The sequence below is a fragment of the Heterodontus francisci genome, chromosome 3 (genome assembly GCF_036365525.1).
Source record: "Heterodontus francisci isolate sHetFra1 chromosome 3, sHetFra1.hap1, whole genome shotgun sequence".
Lineage (NCBI taxonomy): Eukaryota > Metazoa > Chordata > Chondrichthyes > Heterodontiformes > Heterodontidae > Heterodontus > Heterodontus francisci.
In genome coordinates, this window is record NC_090373.1 from 171,501,529 (window position 1) to 171,521,971 (window position 20,443).

General features: G+C 39.1%; 1 protein-coding gene across 2 annotated transcripts in view; it reads left to right on the top strand.

Moving 5' to 3' along the window:
* Positions 1-19,865, top strand: part of tmem87b (transmembrane protein 87B) — an 89,018-nt gene extending 69,153 nt beyond the window's left edge. The window contains exons 12-21 of one of the 2 annotated variants that reach the window (XM_068027615.1): positions 322-415; positions 5,330-5,401; positions 7,813-7,921; positions 8,010-8,068; positions 9,496-9,599; positions 10,554-10,621; positions 10,947-11,014; positions 16,552-16,601; positions 17,384-17,414; positions 18,002-19,865. In XM_068027615.1, coding sequence (XP_067883716.1) covers positions 322-415; positions 5,330-5,401; positions 7,813-7,921; positions 8,010-8,068; positions 9,496-9,599; positions 10,554-10,621; positions 10,947-11,014; positions 16,552-16,601; positions 17,384-17,414; positions 18,002-18,043 — 697 coding nt within the window. In that variant the 3' untranslated portion in view covers positions 18,044-19,865. Of the gene's footprint in view, positions 1-321; positions 416-1,618; positions 1,690-5,329; positions 5,402-7,811; positions 7,922-8,009; positions 8,069-9,495; positions 9,600-10,553; positions 10,622-10,946; positions 11,015-16,551; positions 16,602-17,383; positions 17,415-18,001 lie in introns of both variants that reach the window. The other variant, XM_068027614.1, reaches the window with a different exon arrangement.
* The last annotated feature ends 578 nt before the right edge of the window (positions 19,866-20,443 follow it).

Below are 20,443 nucleotides of genomic sequence, written 5' to 3' on the forward strand. Positions count from 1 at the left end.
GGGAGCGAAATTAGGAGGCACGTTTTCGTGCAAAGGATGGTAGAACTTTGTACAGGAGAATTCCAAAGGGCAATTGATGCTGGATCAGTTGTTAATTTTAAAACTCGGATTGATATATTTTGTTAGCTGAAATATTAAGGGATATAGGGCAAAGGTGGGTATATGGAGTTAGGTTGCAAATCAGCCATGATCTCATTGAATGGCTGAACAGGTTCAAGGGTTTCATTAGCCTATTCCTGTTCCCATATGATCAAAAACAGTTAATTGTCAAAAGTAAATATATTTGAAGTGTTTCTGTTAATTGTTGTATTACCTATACAGGCCTCGCTTGGGCACAGTAATGCACAGAGTGATTGGTTTGGGAGCACTCTACCTGGTTTTTTCAGCTGTCGAAGGAGTCTTGAGAATTACAGGGGTAAAGTGGAACATTTATTTCTAATTTAAAATGGAGAATTCTCTTTTTTTGCTGCCTGACACTCCTAAATTCAGCCAAAGGGAACAGTTCATACAATTTGTGGTTAACTCAAATTTTCTCTGATGACTTTTTTTTTCTCATCAAATGTCCCAAGCCCATGCAAACAAATTTCATGTTGAACCAGGGAACATAAATTTAGTTGAGGTCTAAGACATGGCTGAGTGCTATATAAACAGCTACATGGTACCGATCAATCTTGCATCCTACCAGATTGTATCAAATATGTGCAATGAACCATTTATAATATTTTAGGTGATCCTTTTCATTCTTTAAATGAGGAATTTTTCTGCTCATTTTATGCAGATCAAAAATGCTTGCTTTTTTTTTTCTTCAAAAATTATGCTAACTATTTTCAGTGACTGCAGAGGGCCAACAAACAAGACAAATACACTGCTGACCTATATAACTAAATCAGTAGAGTACATGTTAGAGGAAGAAAACTGATTCGTTATCCAGTCAGATCACATGTTTAGTATTGAATCCAGTGATGGTCATGAAGACACAAAAAAGGCATTCAAAGCCTAGAAGAGAAGGCCCAATCTCAGAGGACTGAATTATGAGAAAAGACCCATGAGATTTGGCTTTTCAACTTTGAAAGTAAGCAACTTGGTATATGGACAATAAATGGAATAGAAAAGGTATATTTGTAGTGCATATGAAAATACTGGAATCATTTAAGCTCTTGGATGCTGTCATGGGGATCTGTGGATGGATGAGCTGATGGTCTTCTGCATCTCTGTCTATCTTGTGATATTTTCACTTCCCCTTTGCATGGTGATCCCCCTGATGCTGCACCTGTGATCAGGAACTTACTGTGTCAGGGTGGTGGCCCATGCTTGCATTGCATTGCTCCATAGTGCAGCACTTCAAGGCAGCAATATGTTGCCATTCTTGGAGGGGGAGGAAAACACTTTGCAGTTACTCTCTCTATAGATGCTGTCTGTTTGCTGATTCCTCAATTACGGACTGTGTTTAATTTCCATCTTTATTATCTGTAGACATTAATCCCCTATTGTCTAATTTTGAAGCTTGTTTTGGTCTTCCAGAAAAAGTAGTCCAATATTTAGACTGACTGTTATTTCCTTTTATCCTAATGAAGCCAATTCTAGGAAAATCTAACATTTGCTTTCTTTAATACTGCAGGATCGAAGAAGTGTGCCAGTCTTGGTGGCCGATATAGTTTTAGCATTAATTGATTCCTGTTTTGTGTGGTTCATATCCTTCTCAAGCTTCCTGTGATCTCTGAAAATATATTGAACTTGCAATAAATTGTTCCTATAGACGAGGTTATGGGCAGAACTTTCAACTTCCAGTCTCAGTGTAAAACGGATGATATCAAATCTGCTCTCTGTTTATATACTCCTTCAATGGAAAGGAACTTTGAGCGGTGGGTACAATCAGCTGATCCAATGTCTCCAGTTGTGCAACGCTGCCGAAGTTGAAAGGCCTGAGTTTATCTTCATTTTAGTTAATGTAATTTAGTACAATGACAGGATTATCCCCTGCCTTTCTATCAGTTCCTGTTATGACTTCCAGCCCACCAAGACTTTATTCCTGTTGCTGTGCTAGAGTTTAACAATATCAGGTACAGTGGTTGTTACTGGACTAATTAATCCAGAGTATGTGAGGTTTAAATCCCACCATGGCAGTTTGTGAATTTGAATTCAATTTATTAAATAAATCTGGAATTAAAAAAGCTAGTATCAGAAATGGTGAACATGAAGCTATCGTATTGTCGTAAAAATCCAACTGATTTACTAATGTCCTTTAAGCAAGGAAACCTGCTGTCCTTGCCTGGTCTGGCCTATATGTGACTCCAAATCCACAACAATGTTTTTGACTCTTCACTACCCTCTGATATGGCCTAGCAAATCACTTAGATTTATCAAACCACAACAAATAAAAATTCACTACACTGGACTGCAGTGGTTCAAGAATGCAGCTTATCACCACCTTCTTAAGGGCAGTTAGGGATGGACAATGAATTCTGGCCTTGCTACTTTTGTCCACATCCCAAAAAGCTTAAAAGGAAAGATCCTGTAATTCTATCTTCTAGAACTGAAACTTGGCCCAGTGCTGAATATGTCTGAGCATCATTCCAGCCAAAGCCCTGCCAATTTATGCAGCAACTATTGCTATCAAATTTTTGAACCAACCATTTAAGCAGTGCAAACTTGTGATCGATAATATGTTCCTCAAACCTGCCATCTTGATGCGTGGGCTAAATAGCCAACACTTCATGACTGAAACCAAATGAAGGTGATGCTGTGTTTGGTGGTATAGTGAGAGTTTTGTTATGTTCATAGTTTACATTTATCCTTTTTTTTAAAATGAGGACAATAGACTCTCTTGTTCTCACTACCTGACTACTTTAAATATATCTTGTGATCATGTTTAGTTTCTCACGCAGTAACTACCAGCCCTGAATGTTTATTATTTTAAAGAGAGTCTGAGTCTTATTGTCAGTCACCCACGCAGCTGGTCTCAAAGAGGTCTTGCCATGGGAGGGGTTTTATTCCTGAACATAATAGTGAAGAATTCCAACTAACATGAGATTTATTTGTCAATTTTTGTTTTTAAATTTTCTTTAAACTTTAAAGTTTAGATGAGAATGAATTTGATTCTAAGGGATATGAGTTAATTATGAAGATGCAGTAGTAAACTGAAATAAAAGCAGTATCAATTATGTGTGTAACTTCAGAGTGTCTGTTGGCACTACTGTGCCAGGCAACGAATTGGAGGTGGAGCCGAACGTAGCAAAGGAGTGTATCTTACCACAAAGCAAACGGTCTATTTAGAGAATAGAAGCAAAATACTGCAGATGCTGGAAATTTGAAATAAAAGCAGAAAGTGCTGGAATTACTCAGCAGGTCAGGCAGCATTTGTGGAGAGAGAAACGTTTCAGGTCTGTGACCTTTCATCAGAACTGGCAAAGTTTAGAAAATAATTAGTTTTTAAGCAAGTGAATCAGGGGGTGGGCGTGGTGGCGTGGGAAAGGGAAAGGTGTTTGATAGGGCAGAGAGCAGGAGAGATTAAATAACAAAGCTGTCCTCGGACAAAGGCAAAGAGTGTGTTCATGCTTGTGGTGAAAGACAAAGCATTAGTCCAGAGAGAGTGTTAATAGCGTAATGAACAGCTAAAACTAAAACTAAAATGAACAACATGAAAAACAGGCACATAGTTAAAAAATAAAATAAAAAATATAAAAGGCCAGTCATGCTCTGAAGTTATTGAACTCAATGTTCAGTCCAGAAGGCTGTAAAGTGCCGAATCAAAAGATCAGGTGCTGCTCCTCGAGCTTGCGTTGATGTTCACTGGAGCAGGCCAAAGACAGAAATGTTAGCATGAGAGCAGGGGGGGTGTTGAAATGGCAAGTGACCGGAAGTTCGGGGTCATGCTTTTGGAGAGTCTTTTTAAAAACAAGTCTCTAGCAAGTGCAGCAAAAGGAACACATGCTTGATTAAAACTGTAGCCAAGTCTCTTAATTTAAAAAAAAAATGTAATTTTTCCACCAAAATGCAGTTACATGTCTCAAATTGTTTATTTCACCAGCAAAATGCAATTACATGTGTAAAATCACATATAGAATTGTAGTTTCCCGGCACTATTTACCCACACGCACAATTATTACAGCATAGGAGGCCACCATTCAGCCCATCATGTCTGCACCGGCTCTCCTAATGAGCAGTTCACCTAGTGCCGTTCCCCCACCTTGTCCCTGTAACCCTGCACATTCTTCCTTTTCAAATAATCTAATTTCCTTTTGAATGCCTCGATTGAACCTGCTTGTACTCCACACTCAGGCAGTGCATTCCAGACCTTAACCACATGCTGCATGGAAAATATTTTTCCTCACGTGGCTTTTGCTACTCTTGCCAATTACTTTAAATCGGTGCCTTCTTGTTCTCGATCCTTTCACAAGTGGCAACAGTTTCTCTCTATCTGCTCTATCCAGACTCCTCATGATTTTGAATAGCGCTATCAAATCACCTCTTAGCCTTCGATTCCTTAAGGAGAACAGTCCCAACTTCTACCATCATCTTCATAACTGAAGTTCCTCATCCCTGGAACCATTTTTGTGAATCTTTTCTGCACCCTCTCCAATGCTTTCACATCTTACCCAATCATTTCCATTCTGGCCAGGAATAGTGGTGTCACTATAAGCAACCATGAATTATAGTCCTTCTCCAGAAAAATTACGTTCTCACTGTACTGCATCCAGAATGTTTTGTGAACCTGTAGAAGTTATTGAAACATAAATTATTTGAAGTTTTGTTCTGTATTTTATAATTATCTGGAAATTTGTTGACCTGGTTCCTCTGTCCTTGGTAGCACTTATTTATTGCAACATTTTGCTAACTGCAGTTGATTTGAGAATTGGATGGATTGCAGGAAGGTGCAATATCACCTGAAGTAAGGCCAACCAGACATACTGGAGAGCAAATAAGTTGTGTCCAGCCTAGCATATAGTATGTACATGACAGATTGTGTTTAGACCACCTTATTCAAAATAACTTTTTGATGACAGGACTGTTCCTAGACCACATGGACTATAATTACAAAAGCCATTTGATGCATAATTTTACTTCTGGGCAACCCTGGCTAGGACCTGCTGTTTGATCAATACTGTATTGTGCAACTAATGTCTTGGACTACTGCCCTCACTGGAGTTGCTTGTTCTGCTGCTACACACTGGATTTTCTCTGAGCAAACCAGTCTAATGAGAGAGAATCCTCTCTGCCGATCTGTCATATCAACCAGTTTGCTTATTACTGATTGTGGACTGCTGCTTTTGTCTTTAAACTGTTTGCTTGCTTTCTCTAACTAGAATTGTTTAACATTTTAACTTTCTAGGGAAAGAAATCTGATCTTGAGCTTTTGGCCAATATCCCATTGGCTTTGCTTGATTCTGGCTTGTGCTGGTGGATATCCTTTAATAAATCACCACTTCCAGTCCAGTGTCTTAACTTCACACCTCTGTTTTGTGCTCAATCTAAAATATACTCAAACTGCATCAAATTGTGCTCATTGCTTCTTGAATTGATTGTTATGAGGAAGTCACTTTGGTCTGGTCTGTATACATTTTTTTTCTCCTCCGAGCAGAACCTGATTTCTGTCTGGTAGACACCAAACAAGAACTATTATGTTAACTGTGTTCTAAAAATCTTTAGTTTTGTGCAATTTCTTGGACAGTTGTCAATTTGGTTAAGTTGGTAACAGTAATGCCTCTGAATACAGGGCTAAATTTTCACTCCTGGAATCGAGTGCATAATCCAGGATAACCGTGCACTACTGAGAGAAGGGCATTATGGAATAAGACACCCCTGCATGTATGTGTGTCTGTCCAGGTGGTGCACAAGATCCTAGGGTAGTATTTGAAGAGCAGCAAGGAGTTCTCTCCGTATACTGGCTGAATTTCCCCAACCAACAGCAGAAAAAAAAGTTTAGCAGGTTCATTCATCTTGTTTGCTGTCTGTGGGACTGTGCAAATTGGCTGCTGTGCTCACCCATACAGGAAGTGACTGCACTTCAAAAATTAAAGCATTGAATGCAAAATGATTTGTCATGTCCTTTCGGTACAAGTTTGTTTGCTTTTTATTTCCAGCAACTGATACATTAGATCTTTCTAGAACTAATTTCACAATATGGAGAATTGGTCTTGGAAGGATACCACAAGATGGTGCAGTACTAGAATATTTTTGCAGCTTCTAATCTAAGTTTGTCTCTGACTCCTTACACCAGTGATATTCTTTTGACTGGAAATTTACTTAGTGAAAAGTTAGTAGCTTGGGCCAAGTATTCAACCCACTACCCAACTTATCCGTCCATGACCACTGTACATGGAGATACAAAGGGACCATAATTACATGAGTGAATTTCAACAATAACATTGCTACATGATAAAAACTGCTTGCCAGCTAATAAACTGATTTATTTAGAGTGGTGACAGCTGTTAGTATTTCTAAAGCGATGTTATATGCCTGCTGCTTAATAGCACAAATGATTCTAACTGCTGGACACAAGTCATATCCTAGCCAATTTCTAACATCTCATTCCAGGAAGGAAAGTTTCCATGTATTAATTGATTCCTTACCTCAATTCATGTATAGCAGTAACAGTCACAAGCCTTGTCTCCTTAGCATCAGTACCACCTTTATCTTCAGCATTTTCATTTTGTTTTTATTTTTAAAAATTCTTTCTTTCAGTTTGTTGCAAGTGGTTTTGTTTGTTTCTTTAAAAGTATATTGCCAATTCATCCTACGCTTAAAAAGATAATCATTTGAGCTATTTTGAGTCATGTTCTGAAGTTGAGGCAGGGGTGTGTGCGTAAGCTAGCTGAAAATGTACTGGAACAGTCAGTTACTTTCACTGGTTGAGATTCGAAGACTGTCCACTTCTTGTGGGTAGTGGTCTGCCATTTGAGTAGCCTATGGCTATAATGTGAATTCTTGATGTTAGCTGGGCTGTCAAGGTGAGATGGTGCACAAGGCTGAGATGCTTTGCTAAATGAAAGTGAGAGTGATCCAATTGGGTTTTGTGTGCCTCCTTGCAGCTAACTTGAGATTTTGGAACAGATCATTTGTCCACAGTTTGGAGATAGAATGAAAACAAAAACTGTAAGGAAGGACGCATGTTTACTTTTCCTCCCTCATCAGTTTACTCCTTGCTTTCTTTCCTGAATCCTTTTAGAGTGCACAGTACCTATCTGGAAGTTTGGAAGGAGTTAGCTTCAGATTCTATTAGTCATTTGTCTTTTAAAACAAGTGGCCACCAAAGGAGATGATGGCTACATAAATGGTAAGAAAAAGACAAGCTAAGAAAGAGATGCATAATTTTGGTGAAAGGTGAAGGAAATAAACAAAAGAGCATTTGTAGCCCAAAGGAACAAACAATAGAACAAGAATGGGGTTCAGATAGTTCAGAAGATAAATCTATTCAGCCATGTACACCAGTAAGGCTTAATTTGATCCCTGATCTGTCTTAAGTTAGCCAATCTTTTCCAAGATGACAGGTGCTTCATATCCGCAAACTAGAAAAAGAAAGAAAATGTCAGATTGTGTGTGGATGACTGGTGAGGATAAAATTTAGCTTGGAGGCTCCCTTTAATAGCCTCAGTGTATGGAGTACAGGAGGGCTACTGAGGAATTGTACTTCAGTGCCCTCAAGAATGGAGTAGAAAATTTTGCTGGGTGAGGGAGGGTGTTATGAATGAATTTGGTGGTTTGGATTTGAATATTGAATATCAATGAACATGTTAATGCATATGGTAAAATATTCCTTTAAAACGCACTTTTTCATTTATGGATATTGAAGCCATTTTCCTTAGCTTTTCTTACATATTTGTCAGCCTGGCTCAAACAATTAAGACTCTGAAATTAAGGAAAAATGCAGTGAAACTATCACTCTACAGACACTTTACTAATACGTTAATTTTGGCAATAATAGGTAAGTTATTTTTGTTGCCTTCAGGCTCCTCAAGTGAATTGAACTATTGTTTCCTTTGTGTATTAATGAAACTGTCTTAATTTTTTAGCTTCAGTTGGGTTTATGGTATGGACAACCAAAAAGTTCAGATTGACAACATGTCAGTCAGTAAGTTATTAAAACATTTTATTTCTTAAAATTATTTTTTGCTGTTCTGTCAGTCCTTTCCAACATGAAACATATTGGTAGAATGCATGTTTTATCAATCACATTTTCAAAATGTTGTATAGCCTACTTTAAGACTGTGTGTAATCAAAACTAATCTTAACAATTTGCAATGCAAGATATTAGAGAGATTATCTCTTGGTTGTTAATGATCCAGAAACAGAATTGGGATTGGCTAATGAACAGGAAGCAAAGGTTAGGGATAAATGGGGCATTTTCAAGTTGGCAAGCTGTAACTAGTAGAGTGCTGCAAAGATCATTGCTGGGGCCTCAGCTATTTACAGTCTACATTAAAGACCTAGATGAAGAGACAGGGAGTATTGTAATGTATCTAAGTTTCTTAACGATACAAAGCTAGGTGGGAACGGAAGCTGTGAAGAGGACACAGAGGCTGCAAAGAGATGTAGACTGGTCAAGTGAGTGGGCAACAAGGTGGCAGATGGAGTCTCGTGGGGAAGTGTGAGGTTATTTGCTTTTGATGTAAGAATAGAAAAGCAGAATATTTTTTAAAAGGAATGAAACCTCTAAATGTTGATACTCAGAGGGACTTGGGTGTACTAGTACAAGGAACGCAAGGAAGACAAATGGCATGTTGGCCTTTATGGTAGGGGGATTGGAGTATAAGAATAAGGAAGTCTTGCTACAATTGTACAGGGCTTTGGTGAGACCAAACCTTGGAGTAGTGTGTGCAGTTAGTAGTGTGTGCAGTTTTGGTCTCCATATCTAAGGAAGGATATACTTGCCTTGGAGGTGGGACAGCAAAGGTTCACTAGATTAATTCCTGGGATGAGAGGGTTGACCTATGATGAGATGCTGAGTAAATCGGACCTAAATTCTCTGGAGTTTAGAAGAATGAGAGGTGATCTAATTGAAACATACAAGATTTAGAAGGGGCTTGATAGAGTTACGGAGGTCAAACTGCTGGCTTGGTTGAGATCAGCTAACTCTGCAAGTACTGGGATTGAACCTGGGACCTTGTTAGTTTGTGTGATTTAAGCTATTTTCGCCAGAGTGGAATTGGTGGAGGCTTAGAAGCAGGTTGCCCACTTGCCCTTGTCCGGCATGATGTGAAGCATGGGGATCTAGAAGTGAGTTGTTACTTCAATGGGCTTATAGCATGAGCAGAAAACCACATATAGCTTAGGAGGTTTCAAAATAAAGGCTGGATTATAAACAATTGCCTAAAACCAGCCAACCTGCGTCTGGACTGCATTAAAATCTCCATGAAGGTAGAGTTTTACTACACTTGTTAGAAATTTTTTGGCAGTCACCGACAATTGGGGTAATTTGAGTGTTTTTATTCAAACTTGCAATTTGTGTAAATTGATATTAAATTTGAGCCACTTTTATCTGTCTTTTAAAATTAACAGGATTGGATGGAGCTATGGGTTGATGATGCCTTCTGGAGACTCCTTTTTTCTGTTATTCTCTTAGTCATAATGTTCCTCTGGAGACCATCAGCAAATAACCAGAGGTATAAGTTTCTAATTTTTATGCATATTTGGAATGTTTATTTCCTGATCTACACTCTTTCCCTCTTGCCTTCCTTTAGTTCTACTACCTTTCTACAGTTTCAGATAGGCAATCTATTCTAAATCCCTTCTCACTGTTATTGATTGATGTACAAGGGCAATCTGGATGATTCAGCTTCCCTCTTTTTTTGATCAGATGGTGATGGGATGAAAGTGCAGAGGGAAAAAAAAACTCTTTCCCTTGCTTCAACTGATAGGGACCTAGACTAAATTTCTTGACTCTTTTAATAAGTGTCTGAAGGTTAATTGACCTTCCCCAGTGATTTGTTTTAATCAAGTAGTGTGGCTTTACTGCCTTAAGTAGGCTTTCTGGTAATTGAAGTCCTTCCGAGAATGTCTTAGCATTTCTGTATTAAAGTTACTCTGAACCACTGGTGCTATAACCTTCCTGTGCACAGTTCTTCAGATTTTACCATTAGCCTACATTTCCTTAGTTACCTGTCTTCAAAAAAAAAAGGCATTTGAGATTTCTTGAGTTTCAAAACTTAAAATAATTTGTAAGGTTGCTTGAAAGTCATGTGATTAAAACAAATCCTGCCTTAAAAGCACACTGTATAAGGGTCTCCCAAGTACTCTGGATGATAAAAACATTACATGGTGTGTTCCTGGATTTTACACTTGAAAAAAGTGGCAGGTGTGACTCCTGTTCTGTGTTGAAATAGCTGCTTTAGACCAACGTGTATGGGTACTACATTTTGCCTGTATCTAAGGTTTAGTTGTAATGCGTTGCCTTGAATAGTGTCTAAGCTCACATTGAAAGTGTCACTTCGGAGATATATTGAAGCTGTTTCCAGCATGAGTCATTACTTTCAGAGGAGATGGGGAGGTTTTTTCAAAGATTTATCAACATACATTTTATGATTCTATATTTCTTTTGGGTGTTTTTTTAACTTCAGATATGCATTTACTCCTCTTATCGATGATCCAGATGATGAAATGAATGAACTGATTGGAACAAACTTTGGTACGTTTGTAAATATATGTTACACACTCAGAAATGTTTCAAATTACTTCATTTACATTGAATTTGTAGTAACTGTTGAATTGTAGGCACAGAAAGATCCCATAAATAATATAGCAAAAATATTAGTCCTAGTTTCTCAAGGTTTTTTAGTGCAGTGAAAATGATATGGATTTTCTGAATTTGACACACACAAGTTGACTTTTTCCAAGGGTACTGATTAGAATACCTATTGTTTGATGAGCCAACTCATTGTCTGTATTTCTTTTTACTTTTCAACGTGTACTGTATCTCACTCAATCGAGCCATTTTTGTTTGCTCTCTAAAGCTGATGGAATAAAGGTGAGAACATCCAAAGTGGGGATTAATGGCACAGCAAAACCAGGCTCCAATATGGTGAGTAGTATTTTTGCATGTTACTCGCACCTTAGAAACAATACTTGTAAACATTCCGATGTAAAATATATATTTTTTTTATTCATTCATGGGATGTGGGCGTCGCTGGCCAGGCCAGCATTTATTGCTCAGCCCTAATTGCCCTTGAGAAGGTGGTGGTGAGCTGCCTTCTTGAACCGCTGCAGTCCATGTGGGGTAGGTACACCCACAGTGCTGTTAGGAAGGGAGTTCCAGGATTTTGACCCAGCGACCGTGAAAGAACGACGATATAGTTCCAAGTCAGGATGGTGTGTGACTTGGAGGGGAACTTGCAGGTGGTGGTGTTCCCATGCATTTGCTGCCCTTGTCCTTCTAGTTGGTAGAGGTCACGGGTTTGGAAGGTGCTGTCTGAAGAGCCTAGGTGCGTTGCTGCAGTACATCTTGTAGATGGTACACACTGCTGCCACTGTGCGTTGGTGGTGGGAGTGAATGTTTGTAGATAGGGTGCCAATCAAGCGAACTGCTTTGTCCTGGATGGTGTCGAGCTTCTTGAGTGTTGTTGGAGCTGCACCCATCCAGGCAAGTGGAGAGTATTCCATCACACTCCTAACTTGTGCCTTGTAGATGGTGGACAGACTTTTGGTAGTCAGGAGGTGAGTTACTCGCCACAGGATTCCTAGCCTCTGACCTGCTGTTGTAGCCACGGTATTTATATGGCTACTCCAGTTCAGTTTCTGGTCAATGGTAGCCCCTAGGATGTTGATAGTGGGGGATTCAGTGATGGTAATGCCATTGAATGTCAAGGGGAGATGGTTAGATTCTCTCTTGTTGGAGATGGTCATTGCTTGGCACTTGTGTGGCGTGAATGTTACTTGCCACTTATCAGCCCAAGTCGGATATTGTCCAAGTCTTGCTGCATTTCTACATGGACTGCTTCAGTATCTGAGGAGTCATGAATGGTGCTGAACATTGTGCAATCATCAGTGAACATCCCCACTTCTGACCTTATGATTGACGGAAAGTCATTGATGAAGCAGCTGAAGATGGTTGAGCCTAGGACACTACCCTGAGGAAGTCCTGCAGTGACGTCCTGGAGCTGAGATGATTGACCTCCGACAACCACAACCATCTTCCTTTGCACTAGGTATGACTTCAACCAGGTTTTCCCCTGATTCCCATTGACCTCAGTTTTGTTAGGGCTCGTTGATGCCATACTCGGTCAAATGCTGCCTTGATGTCAAGGGCAGTCACTCTCACCTCTCCTCTTTGAGTTCAGCTCTTTTGTCCGAGGTAATGAGGTCAAGAGCTGCGTGGTCCTGGCAGAACCCAAACTGAGCGCCACTGAGCATTATTGATCCTGGATTGGTTTGAAATAGCTTCAAAATGTTCAACAGTTGATTTTTCAAAATGTCAAGGTGTATGTGCATATTAATAGGCTAGATTTTGCAGTTAGCAGTGAAGCAATAGGGTTTGCCAGTGACCTCTAAGAAAGCTTCCCATAAAGATCCAGCAATCACCGTGGCAGGGTTTTCCCCTCATCGATGGCAGTTTAAATCTTGGCCAAGTCAAGGCAATGTCTTGGTATACAGCAGCAGTGATGTTAGCAAGCATGTCTTAGAGTCAGAGTGATACAGCACTGAAACAGGCCCGTCGGTCCACCGAGTGTGCCGACCAACAACCACCCATTTATACTAATCCTACGTTAATCTCCATATTCCCTATTACATCCCCACCATTCTCCTACCACCGACCTACACTAGGGGCAATTTACAATGGGCAATTTACAATGGTCAATTTACCTATCAACCTGCAAGTCTTTGGCTGTGGGAGGAAACTGGAGCACCTGGCGAAACCCACGCGGTCACAGGGAGAACTTGCAAACTCCGCACAGGCGTAGTTAAAAGCACTTAATATCCTTCACTTTTTTAAGTTAAATTTTCAGAGAGCAAAATAAATGCTTGATTGGATTAAGGTAGAAACTAAAAGATAAATATACTTAAATATTTTTAAAGTGTTTTTCTTTTACCACTAAGGAAAGATTTGACATTCCACAAATACAAAATTTGCTCCTCTGGGCCAGTGAGGGTATTTAGCAATAATAATGAAGTGAGTATGCCGCTCAATCACCCAGTTAGACCTCATTCAGCAAGATGCAACTTTTTCAAGGGTTTTTACAACATGACTAACAGCCTAATAGTGGAAGCTTTTTGTCAAGTCAATTGATTTCCCATTGATTGCAGTCTGGGAAGTTTTTCTAAACAGTATACCCTCTGGGAAATCGTAGAATCACTGACCATTCTGCATTATTTTGCACGTGCCGACTCCAGTGTAGTAATGACGACAAACGCTGACAGTTTCACCAACATTACCATCGTAAAATCTGGGCCAAATTCCTACATGGCCTCATCCTTCCCTATCTCTAACCTCCTCCAAGAACTCTGCATTCCTCCTCTTGCTTCTTGTGCATTCCCCAGTTTCTTTGGTGGTCTACCATTAGTGGTCATGTATTCAGCTGTCTTAGCCCTCACGTCTGGAATTCTATCCCGAAATCCCTCCACCCCTTTTTTTTTCTCCTTTTTAAGATGCTCCTTAAAACCCACCTTTATGATCAAGCTTTTAATCACCTGTCCTAATACCTCCTTATTTGACTGTCAATTTTTGTCTGACTTACACTCCTGTGACACCTCTTGGGACATTTTACTGTGTTAAAGGTACCATATAAATGCAAGTTGTTCTTGCCTTTAGATTTTCCTTTCCCAGTCACTTCCTCCTTGTTCATCTAGAACATAGAGGAGGTATTACAGCAATTATGCCAAGCACTCATCAGACCTCAATTAGAGTAGCATGTTCAATTTTGTGCAGTGCCGTGCAGTGGCTCAACAGGTTGGTATTTGAGATGAAGGGATTAGCCGTGATGAGGGACAGGGTACATTTGGATTATGTAGTGAGGAGGTTTAAGGAATGAACTGAGTTGAGATAATAGGAGAATCAAGAAAGGGGTATCATTAAGTTCAAACTAAGCTGGATAAAAGTAAATCCAAAAAAATTTCTTCAAAGGGAGAAATGTGTTGTGTACTACCACAGAGGCCACCAACGCAAACTCAACGAAGATATCAAATGGGAGATAGATGATTTCAGAAGTAAGGATATCAAGGGACATGGCAAAATAGCAAGCAAATATTCTTGGGGAAACAACTAAGATTGATACAAGCCTTCAGGATAATCAAGTGTGTAAGCTGTGAATATAAGACTAGATGACACCAGTTTATTAAATCATAATTAGAAATGATAAAAGCATCATGAACATGTTGGAACTGCCAGAGAAGGTAGTGCATTTGGCTTCACTTAACACTGCTATAAAGGTGCAGGATTGATATCTGATTTTTAAAAAACTACAGTGGTTAATAAATGACAGGGCTAAATGGCCACTACCGGTTCTTATGTTCCTGTCTATTGCCAGTTGCTTTTGCCTGTTATTATGGGTGTGGCATTTTACCTCTTCTCACATAAAGCCTTCAATATAGCCCAGAAGCTGTGGGATTAATCTGAAGAGTCAGTTGAGGATAAGAAATTCAGCAACAGCTATACCGATAAGTTCATACCGCCATGTGAGAGAATGGAGATACCAGTTGTGATCCAAGCCAAGGCATGATTCACTTATCAGTATTAACATCTGAAATGGATTTGGAGAGGATCTTGAAGATTGAATTTGTAGATCCCTTGCATATAGAAGGTATACCTAGCGCAAAGTGGATGCTTGTGGTTGTTGGGGGCCAATCATCTCAGCCCCAAGACATGGCTGCAAGAGTTCCTCTTGGTAGTGTCCTAGGCTCAGTCATCTTCAGCTGCTTCATCAATGATCTTTCCTCCAACGTAAGGTCAGAGGGACATTTGCTGATGACTGCACAATGTTTAATACCATTCGTAACTCCTCATGCTGAAGCAGTCCGTGTCTCCATGCAGCAAGACCTGGGCAACATTCAAGCTTGGGCTGATCAGTGGTAAGTAACATTTGCGCCATGCAGTGACCATCTGCAACAAGAGAGCATCTAACCAGCTGCCCTTGACATGCAACACCATTACTGTCTCTGAATCCCCATTGTGAAAATTCTGACCAGAAACTGAACTGGACCAGCCACATAAATACTGTGGCTGGGAACTCTGTGGTGAGTAACTCTCATCCTGATTCCCCGAAGCCTGTCCACCACTTGCAAGGCACAAATCAGGAGTGTGATGGAATGCTTTCCACTTTGTTGGATGAGTACAGCTCCAACAACACTCCAGAAGCTCAACACCATTTAGAACAAAGACACCTGCTTGTTTGGTACCCCATCCACCACCTTCAACATTCAATCCCTTCACCACTAACAGTGGCAGCACTGTGTACCATCTACAAGATGCACTGTAGCAACTCGCCAAGGCTTTTTGGATAGCACCATCCAAACCCGCAACCTCTACTACCTAGAAGGACAAGGGCAACAGACTCAAGGGAACAATACCACCTGCAAGTTCCCCTCCAAGTCTCACACCATCCTGACTTGGAACTATATCACCATTCCTTCACTGTGGCTGGATCAAAATCCTGGAACTCCCTCCCTAACAGTACTGTTGGTGTACCTACACCACAGGGACTGCAGAGGTTTGAGAAAGCAGCTCTCCACCCCCACCTCACTGGTAATTAGGGATGGGCATTGAATGCTGGCTTTGCCAGTGACCCTCTCATCCCATGAACGAAGAACAAAGAAAAGCAGTAGAGAAAATATTCTGTGTGCCTTGGGTTAAGAAGCTTCCACAAGTCCATCCGGGTCCACCATAGTCCTCAAAACTAAGTTACATTACTATTGTTTATCACGTTAGGCAGATAGGCTTCCACTGAATGAAGGGTTTAAGCTGTGAACATTGGACTAGGTGACACCAGTTTATTTTTTATAAACATAATTAGAAATTATAAAGCACATGTTGGCAGAACTGCCAGTGAAGGTAGTACATTCAGTTTCACTTGACACTTTTAAAATGGTGCAGGATTGATATCGGTTGAGGAGGATTAAGGTTCAGAGATATTTAAGAATAGTGCTTAATGATCCTTTTCAGGGTAAGTCGAGTAAGGATATTAGTGTCATCTGCATCATGGAATCTTAAAGCACAGGAGACCATTTTTGCGTGAACCAGTTATTTAAAAGAGTCCCGCTCTCTGACTGTTTTCTCTATAATCCTACAAGTGTTTTCTTCAATATATCTAACCACTCCAAGTAAAGTATGGGATCAGCAGGTGATTTGGGAGTGAAGCCCAAGATGCATTAATCATACATGAACTCTGGATGAGTGAGCTTAATAGACTGATTCCTTCCTTGCTCAGGGCTTTCTTGTATTAATTCAATTTCAATTAGTACTTTCTTTTTGTATTTATACTGCATGATGAAAATTGTCCTGAAGATTTTCCAATCCATCTTTTGTTTATACGAGTCTTTCATTTTCTTTTCCAATATGTATTTTAAATTTCGTACAAATTTACACACTTTTTCAGGGCATGATTTAATGTATGCTTTTTTTTTAAATAGGATGAAGATTTAAAGTGGGTGGAAGAGAATATTCCTTCTATTACAGATGTGTAATTATCAACGTTTTATTAAATCTGTACAGATATCCTTTCTGATCTAATGTTTTAAGTATTTTATTTTTATTCACGTTTTTTGTACTTTGTACCTCCCAATCCCTTCATGCCCTATCCCATTTCCTAATTGTCAGAACACAACCTGCTCCCTTGCCTCAGCCACTGCTGTTTTTCAATAGCGTTAACAAAAAAAATTCATAGTGGTGATCTAAGACGGCTTGTTTTGATTTATTTGTGAGCTATTTTACTACACGTTTCAGTTTTTAACTGTTCTTTACAACTGCTTCCTGGGTTTGTTCTGTTCTTGTGTTTCTTGTTTCAGAACGTGTGTTAATAAACAAACATCTCTGTCCTCATCCCACCTCTCACGACAACGTAGTGCCTAATTCAGTAATTAACTGCACAGTTGCGTATTTGAATTTCTTTTTCATCTTTTCGTACGTTTCTGTTAAACCTATCTCCCAGCCAACCTTAAACAAAGGCCTGATTCTCCCAGGCAGTGCTTTGTAGTTAGTTGCAGGTACTGCATTCTTCCCTCAGATGTGCGCATACGTGACTGCGCACCAGTGGTGAAGGTACAGCACAGGCTGCTCATAAGCTGTCACCTTTAACATACCATGCATGCATGGTTGCCCCAAAATTTTAAAGGTACTGCGTATTGAAATAAACAGACTATGGACAACAAAGAAAATCTAGAGGCATCATTTGGTTTGCTTTCATAATACGTTTCCTAGCATAACTATCCTCGTTAACTAAAGCAATTTTCATTTTTGTTCCAGTGCACTTCCTATGTTGCTGGATTCAGATGAAGTAAGTAGACACTTTTCTAGAGTGTTAAGTTCATTAGACCTGGTTCACAAATCGGTTTGGAGTATCAGAAACATGCCTGTTTTTCCTTCCCTACATCACAAAATGATTGTTTTAATTGCCAGATGGTTTGTTGTTTATCTGAACTGTGTAGCTGAGTGCTCAGCTGCAAGTAGCTCAGTAATTGTCAACATTATGTACTTCTTACTGCTGAGCGAAGGTCAGGGTGCAACAAGCTTTGCATTGTTTTCTGCAAATTGTCTTCACTACTGAGTTCTTGCAAGTCCCATAGTTCCTAGGGTACTGTTTGTTTCTTGAGGAAATATGCATATGTGCAAGAGCCTAGCTGAATTTCTTGGTTAAGATTTTCATGTGGTGAATCAAAGATTCATTGCTAGCTGATGAATGTGTCTTGTCGGTATGCTGTGGGATGGTAGTGTTTGTGGAGATGGCATATGCCAAACTGAACTTGCCTGTCACATTCAAGGAGAGAGTAAGTAAAGTGTCTAAAGTAGTAATGACATTTGTTTGAAGTATATTTAATCAAACCAGCATTAATTTTAATTTTGGTCTCTTTCTTTACAAATCAGGAAATAATGACAACCAGATACGAAATGTCAAAGATGGAATGAAGTTTTGTGCAGTGCAAGTCTGTATTTTACTGTGAAACTCACTTTGTGACGCTGTAACTGAACTTTTGCACAGAGTGTGGTCCAAGATCAGTGAAGGAAGATGGTTTGTGGATGGTTGGAGTTGTTAAGTGGGCTGCCAGTGGTAACACTAATGTGTTTGTTCACTTCATGTGCAATTCTCACATTTTAATTTTATTTTTAAATTTACTTTTGAAGTGAATAAGGGTGGAAGACCACAGAGCAGAAAATCAAGAATCTGCACTGCAAACAGACTTGGGTACGAATCTTTCAAAATAGTACAAGACTTCAATTTTCTGTAATTCCTCCTTCCTCCCTACCCTCTTGGAATGAAATACTCCTCTCTGGGTTGATGCTGATTTAGAATTTTGTCCTTGAGACAGTATTCCATTAAGCTAGCCTATATAGTGCAAGAAGTATCTTGAAATATTCCATTGACAGTTCCTTGAAAGTTTTAATTTCACACCCACCTATAAAGCTGGCTTGTTTCTAGCAGTATTTGCCGACAGCATACTGTATGAATCATTTAGAAATACAGTTCTTTTTTGCTTGGAATTGTTAAAATCTTATGGATATAATAGATGCATATTATTGTAGGGACATGAGTATGTTTTTTGTAAATAAAAAAAAAACACTTTGTGACTATATCAGAAGAGTAACAGTGACTAAAATCTAGATGGCAGGAAGCAACTGAAAAGTCATGCTGTATAAGTATATTGTACTATTTCCTTTTTTTAAAAAAACAATTTATATCATGACAATAATTGTATTGTGAACGTCCAGGTTAGTGAACCAAATCTAATCGAGTGGACTAGTAAAAGAACCAAATGGATCAAATGGTGATCAATGTAAAACTATTTTATGAATTTTATTTATGACTTTGTACCCTTGTATTTTGTATTGATCAAATTTTGTTTGGTTCCCTAAAAATGGTGTATAATGTAAAAAGCATATTGAGATTGCACACACAGTATGGTAATGCTGAATTCATCAGGCTATTGTTAGCAACACAAAACAAAATAAGTGGCCAGCTGATCTGAGGCCTTCACTATTTGCTTTTGCTGGAGTAACAGCAATAGCTCCTGTCAGTCGAAGCAAAATTTTTAACTTTTTTTTAAAGTTTCTTTTCTCCCATGCCACAAAGCATTGCCTTCATTGGATAGGTGCAGTGCTGCCATTCCTCTGCTGATGTCGTTGATCCAGGTGGGTTCTTGATTACCGAATGGGTGTAAGAGTGACGTCCTCTGGATGCTGGCAATGCTTTTCTTTTCCTTTGCTCCAGCCCCGACTCTCTGTTCAGCTTCTTCTGCTCTTAACAAGCACAGCAGCTGAAATCAGAATTTTGCTCCGTGGGGAATTGCAAACCTATCCTACCACTCTGCTGAAGCAAGGTAGAGTTCTGACACATTGTTGCTGATGATAACAATCTTGTTCATGGATTTTATTTATTTATTTTGGTGGACTGCAAATTGCCTAATGATTGCTGTCATCCTTGTCTCTGTTTTAAAGCTGTTTGTACATTTACCTGTGTAAGAGTTACCACTGTTGGACTTTCAGTTCTGTTCTTGCATCAAATTCTGACAAAAGGAGTACTATTTTGAATAGAATTTAGAGGGGTGTTATGGAAGGTCTTTAAAGTGATAAATTATTTTGGATAATTCTGTAATAGATTTTTTGTTTATATGTCAAACCACTAAATATGCAAATAACTGGTAATAAATATTGTAAAAAGCAAAATATTGCAGATGCTGGAATTCTGAAAATACTCAGCAGGTCTGGCAGCATCTGTGGAGAGAGAAGCAGCGTTAATGCTTCAGGTCTGTGACCTTTCATCAGAATTCTGAATTCTAATGAAAGGTCACAGACCTGAAACATTAACTCTGTTTTTCTCTCCACAGATGCTGCCAGACCTGCTGAATATTTCCATCATTTTCTGTTATAAATCCTGTATTTTTCAAAATTAGGTTTTAATTGATTGCATTTTGATAATTACAAAGCTATCCACAATTAAGGATTTTCTTTTGTTAAAGGAAATATGCATTTTCATTACTGTCTCTTTAAGGTTAGTTTGCTTAAATTATACTTTCAAATTGTTCATTTCTACTAACCGGTCTGAAATGATTAAACTCAATTCCATGAGAGCAATAACCTGTAAAATCATCATTGATTTCTTCCTGTCCCTCTAAGTTAAATATTATACATCTGTGAAGAGATTTTAAAAATGTTTTTAAAAAAAACTTTACTCCATTAAATATAATACAAAAGCACAATTCTGGGCTGCTGTTTTTCTAATTTGGGAAAGGTGTTTAACTTGTTTTGGCCATAAATATCCTGATTCACACAGTAAGATTTGGTGTAGTTACAACCAGCTGTCACTATATG